This window comes from Physella acuta, unplaced genomic scaffold (assembly GCF_028476545.2).
Source record: "Physella acuta isolate Inbredline_101_S28 unplaced genomic scaffold, ASM2847654v3 ptg001401l, whole genome shotgun sequence".
NCBI classification, from domain to species: Eukaryota; Metazoa; Mollusca; class Gastropoda; family Physidae; genus Physella; species Physella acuta.
This window is the reverse complement of record NW_026732916.1, coordinates 45,809-52,500: the sequence shown is the minus strand read 5'-3', so window position 1 is coordinate 52,500 and position 6,692 is coordinate 45,809. Positions and strand designations below refer to the sequence as shown.

At 41.1% G+C, this 6,692-nt stretch overlaps 1 protein-coding gene across 1 annotated transcript in view; it reads left to right on the top strand.

The window, feature by feature from the left end:
- Window positions 1–182, top strand: part of LOC131927448 (cysteine-rich venom protein Mr30-like) — a 24,731-nt gene extending 24,549 nt beyond the window's left edge. The window contains exon 11 of the mRNA XM_059283136.1: window positions 1–182. This exon is cut by the window's left edge and continues 19 nt beyond it. Coding sequence (XP_059139119.1) covers window positions 1–91 — 91 coding nt within the window. The 3' untranslated portion in view covers window positions 92–182.
- Window positions 183–6,692: the final 6,510 nt, after the last annotated feature.

The window sequence follows — 6,692 nt, the reverse complement described above, 5'->3', positions numbered from 1 at the left end:
CTTCGTGCCATGTAAAGATGGATGTCATCCATTGGCCAGTGGATCCGTATGGATAATGTTGATGCTAGCCTGGATCTTGTCCCTCGTGTAAATCCACCACACCAGTCTACAACCACACCAGTCTACATCCACACCAGTCTACATCCACCACAGTCTACATCCACCACACCAGTCTACATCCACCACACCAGTCTACATCCACCACACCAGTCTACATCCACCACAGTCTACATCCACCACATCAGTCTACATCCACCACACCAGTCTACATCCACCACACCAGTCTACATCCACCACACCAGTCTACATCCACGACACCAGTCTACATCCACCACACCAGTCTACATCCACCACAGTCTACATCCACCACACCAGTCTACATCCACCAGTCTACATCCACCACACCAGTCTACATCCACCAGTCTACATCCACCACATCAGTCTACATCCACCAGTCTACATCCACAACATCAGTCTACATCCACCACACCAGTCTACATCCATTACACCAGTCTACATCCACCACACCAGTCTACATCCACCACATCAGTCTACATCCACCACACCAGTCTACATCCACCACAGTCTACATCCACCACACCAGTCTACATCCACCACAGTCTACATACACCACACCAGTCTACATCCACCACAGTCTACATCCACCACACCAGTCTACATCCACCACACCAGACTACATCCACCACAGTCCACATCCACCACAGTCTGCATTCACCACACCAGTCTACATCCACCAGTCTACATCCACCACACCAGTCTACATCCACCACACCAGACTACATCCACCACAGTCCACATCCACCACAGTCTGCATTCACCACACCAGTCTACATCCACCAGTCTACATCCACCACACCAGTCTACATCCACCACAGTCTACATCCACGACAGTCTACATCCACCACACCAGTCTACATCCACCACAGTCTACATCCACCACACCAGTCTACATCCACCACACCAGACTACATCCACCACAGTCTACATCCACACCAGTCTACATCCACCACACCAGTCTACATCCACCACACCAGTCTACATCCACCACAGTCTACATCCACCACACCAGTCTACATCCACCACACCAGTCCACATCCACCAGTCTACATCCACCACAGTCTACATCCACGACAGTCTACATCCACCACAGTCTGCATTCACCACACCAGTCTACATCCACCAGTCTACATCCACCACACCAGTCTACATCTACCACAGTCTACATCCACCACACCAGTCTACATCCACCACAGTCTACATCCACCACACCAGTCTACATCCACCACAGTCTACATCCACCACACCAGTCTACATCCACCACAGTCTACATCCACCACACCAGTCTACATCCAGCACACCAGTCTACATCCAGCACACCAGTCTACATCCACCACACCAGTCTACATCCACCACAGTCTACATCCACCACCACAGTCTACATCCACCACACCAGTCTACATCCACCACAGTCTGCATTCACCACACCAGTCTACATCCACCACACCAGTCTACATCCACCAGTCTACATCCACCACAGTCTACATCCACCACACCAGTCTACATCCACCACAGTCTACATCCACCACACCAGTCTACATCCACCACACCAGTCTACATTCAGCACACCAGTCTACATCCACCACACCAGTCTACATCCACCACACCAGTCTACATCCACCACACCAGTCTACATCCACCACAGTCTACATTCACCACAACAGTCTACATCCACCACACCAGTCTACATCCACCACAGTCTGCATTCACCACACCAGTCTACATCCACCAGTCTACATCCACCACACCAGTCTACATCCACCACACCAGACTACATCAACCACCACAGTCTACATCCACCACACCAGTCTACATCCACCACACCAGTCTACATCCACCACACCAGTCTACATCCACCACACCAGTCTACATCCACCACAGTCTACATCCACCACAGTCTACATCCACCACACCAGTCTACATCCACCACACCAGTCTACATCCACCACACCAGTCTACATCCACCAGTCTACATCCACCACACCAGTCTACATCCACCAGTCTACATACACTACTCCAGCAATCAGGTGCCTGAACTGGTGATGGTTTTTTTTATCCCACTAAATTATTTGCCTGTATTTATTTTCTTGCTAAAATCATTGACAACATTCAAAGTTTTGATTTACATGATTTTTCTAACTGAAGCATAGGTGTTGGTAAACTAAACAGGCTGAAAAGCATCGGACCTTCCTTATTTTTGCTACATTTTTACATCGTTCCCGGGCCTAAAAGTTTTGGGAAGTAACTCGAATAATGAAAGGGCTGGGCTAAACAACAACCAAACTGATTCAACTGGTAAAAAACCAAAACGGAATTTTTTTTTTATATTTAAGAATAGATTATTAAAAAAAACAGAAACGGTAAAATTTTCAGAATGGATTTTATAAAGTGTGCATATACAGTTAACCCGAAAACATTTTTTGCCTTTAAATCTACATTAAAAAATAATTTACATTAACCCTTCGTTTTAACCCTTAATTTTTAGTAAGACGAACTTTGATTGGCTGTATCACTTGTCACGATTACAACCCCACCTTTATCACTTCCGTTTGGTATTTTAAATAAAGTGTATACATTTAAACAACTTCATGTCCTAGTTATGTCATGATTGTTTATATTTACATCGTGGCCACAAGAAAAATCCTTACTGCCTTAGCCTTTTTTTTTTAACTAACAAAAATATTTTAATACAACAAATAGGTCCAATCAGTATAGATAAAAAGTAAACAAAAACTCAATGATAAAAGTTGTTTATTTTTATATCACAATCTTCTCTTACCTGAGCACACGATTTTAAAAAATTTCATGGACCACTCGAGAGTCTAACCCACTTGATGAATTTTTTTTTTACTGTCTCGTATACGTGAACATTTAGGGGAGATCACTCCCTATGTATTTATTTTTAGTAAGCGACGAAGCAATTTATGTATATTTACAGCATCACATTCCGTTTTCGCTAAAACAATGTTTGATTTGTAATGTTAAATGTGATATTTGAACTAATTTATTTCATTAATACGCAGTGCGTCCTGTAATTTATCGTTTATAATGAAAAAACATCCCATGGCAACCAATGTGTATAGGAAAGGGCCATTCACATTTTAACATTGCTATCTACCAACAGCTTCAGTGGACTAACTTAATTGTTAACTTAATTGTTCCTGTATTTTAATATTTAAAAAAAAAAAGATTTTTTTTATATTGTACATTTCTCTTATTAAGTGTTGAATAAAATAATTGTGAATTCATTTTTGTGTCTATTTATTAATTACTTCTGTGATTTGGAGCTATTTTTTAAATGTTTTTTTTTAATTGTTGTTTATCTTTCTTTGTTTTCATTATAGTCAAAAGGATATAATATTTTACACACATCACAAAAATAAGATAGAATATAAAATACATAATTGTTTTATAATAACAAGCTTGTAAAAACACTTCATTAAGAGATAAACATACATTTATTCAGTAAATATTTGTACATTTAACTAACTCGACATCATAACTGAATATATTAATTTTAGGTGTTAGATTATGCTCCATTAAAAGAAGGTCGAAGTTAAGTTGTAGAATCGGACCCCAAACCCCACAACCCTATCGGTGTTTCTTTCTGCCATCTCTCCGAGAGGGTACCTAAGTCCGCTCCCCTCCCCATCACCCCCCCCCCCACCCCCAAGTCAAAACTCTTCAGTTCCCCTTCCCCCAACCCCCATCTACACGGACAATAAAGATTTAAAAAATCTAAAAGAAAATATATACTTTAACCTGTGCCCCCCCCCCCCCTCCCACACAACCCAAGTTTCAAGTGACAGCTACCCATCTCTACCCATGAGAAAAAGATCTGAAAGAAACACTGCCCAATATTACACACCAAACAGTGTGGTCTAACAAAAAAAACTTGTAGAATACAATGTTTTATGTACATCACTTATTCGTATTTTGTCAGATTTCTTTTAGAAAACATAAAATGACTTTCAAAACATCACATTAATTTTGATTGCTTTGATATCAAAAGGGTCTATTCTATAATCAAGGAAAGACAGGAAAACTCACAATTTAGATAAAGACTAAACTCACAATTCAGCTATAGAGTAAATTCACAATTGAGCTATAGACTAAGCTCACAATTTTGCTAAAAAAATCTCAACTCACAATTTGCCTAAAAAAAGGCTAAACTCACAATTTAGCTAAAGACGAAACTCACAATTTAGCTACAGATTAAACTCACAATTTAGTTAAAGACAAAGCTCACAATTTAGCTAAAAAAGCTCAACTCACAATTTAGCTAAAGACTAAACTCACAACTCAGCTGAAGACTAAGCTCACAATTCAGCTTAAACAAATCTCAACTCACAATTTGCCTGAAAAAAAGACTAAACTCACAATTTGGCGACAGATACATCTAAACCGCAATAAGACGCTAAAGATATAAAATCTACAAAAATCACTTAAACGAAAAAAGAAACGAAACAGGGATTAGCGGAAACAAAAGGTCTGATGTACTATCGTCTGCTAACGACTGACGTGAATCCTTACAGGAGAGGCGACCGCTCCCCTCCCCCACCATCCCACCTCAGATGTTATCAGCTGATCGCGAACGGCGTCCAATCACTACGTCACAATGTTGATGTTCATTGTCTCCGTTCAATGTGAGGACTGGCTCTTCGTTGGGGTAAGGCTGGGGCTGCGTCACTGCGTCTAGGGGCTGCGTCACTGCGTCACTTTCTAGACATAATCTGTTATACGTCGACTCCTAAGTGTGGGATTCTGACCAGGGATGGTTGCTGGTATTAGAATCTATTGGGATGGTTGCTGGTATTAGAATCTATTGGGATGGCTGCTGGTATTAGAATCTATTGGGATGGTTGCTGGTATTAGAATCTATTGGGATGGTTGCTGGTATTAGAATCTATTGGGATGGTTGCTAGTATTAGAATCTATTGGGATGGTTGCTAGTATTAGAATCTATTGGGATGATTGCTGGTATTAGAATCTATTAGGATGGTTGCTGGTATTAGAATCTATTGGGATGGTTGCTAGTATTAGAATCTATCGGGATGATTGCTGGTATTAGAATCTATTGGGATGGCTGCTGGTATTAGAATCTATTGGGATGGTTGCTGGTATTAGAATCTATTGGGATGATTACTGGTATTAGAATCTATTGGGATGGTTGCTGGTATTAGAATCTATTGGGATGGTTGCTGGTATTAGAATCTATTGGGATGGTTGCAGGTATTAGAATCTATTGGGATGGTTGCAGGTATTAGAATCTATTGGGATGGTTGCTGGTATTAGAATCTTTTGGGATGGTTGCAGGTATTAGAATCTATTGGGATGGTAGCAGGTATTAGAATCTATTGGGATGGTTGCAGGTTTTAGAATCTATTGGCATGGTTGCTGGTATTAGAATCTATTGGGATGGTTGCAGGTATTAGAATCTATTGGCATGGTTGCTGGTATTAGAATCTATTGGGATGGTTGCTGGTATTAGAATCTATTGGGGTGGTTGCTGGAATTAGAATCTATTGGGATGGTTGCTGGTATTAGAATCTATTGGGATGGTTGCTGGTATTAGAATCTATTGGGATGGTTGTTGGAATTAGAATCTATTGGGATGGTTGTTGGAATTAGAATCTATTGGGATGGTAGATGATATTAGAGTCTATTAGAATAGTGGCTGACATAATCAATTGGCAGCCATCTAAACAACACACACACAAACACACAAACACATTTCTTTTTCCAAACGTACGACACTTCTGTCCTTAGGTAGAGTTTAACTGTTTCTGTGACCTCGGCAGGGATTGTGTGGCCAGCGCTATGCCCAGCCAACTTTACTTTCCCTAACGTGAGTCAGGTACCCACCAGAGCTGAGCGGACTCACGGGCGACCTAGAGACGCGAGCCTTGGATCCGAACTCGAGACTTTCGTGTCGTAGCAAGTGCAGTCGTACCTGTTCATGGGCGCTCTAGGGTAGGACAAACTGCCTCTGGTGACACCCCCCACCTCCCCCAAGAGTGCTTTGTAACTGGCTATTAGTACGATTGGTTGCCTAACTTGATAAGGTTAATTAATATTATATAAACAAAAGATACGACGATAAGGATAGTGCATTTGATATATTATTTAACCGAATGGGTACATATGGATTAAAACTCAATATTTCTTTTTTTTAAACCGGAAATGTCACAAGACATCTGGACTTTTATGTCGATAAACTTTATTTTAAACTTAACTCAATCCTACATATGAAATTTGACCTGTCTTTCTCTTGGCGTGACGAAGTAATTAAGACACCTTCCTGAAAGATGGACGGATCTTCGCGTTGATTATCTCCCATATCTTCATAATAAAGGTCTCAGGGGACACAACCTGTTCGGGGGAAAAAGAAGAAAACAATTGAAATAAACTTCAAGGGAGGAAATAAAAATCAGATTTTAAATTTAAATGCCCCGTTATCTGTGCCCAACATGTCCCCGTGGGGGTGGTGACGAGGTGGGATTAACCTTAGGATCATCTCCTTACGTCAGTCACGGTTCTATTGTCTTGAGTGACGTACGATGGTGGGGTATATAAGATCCAGGTGAGCTGGGTTGAGGGTACAGTTGCTTCAC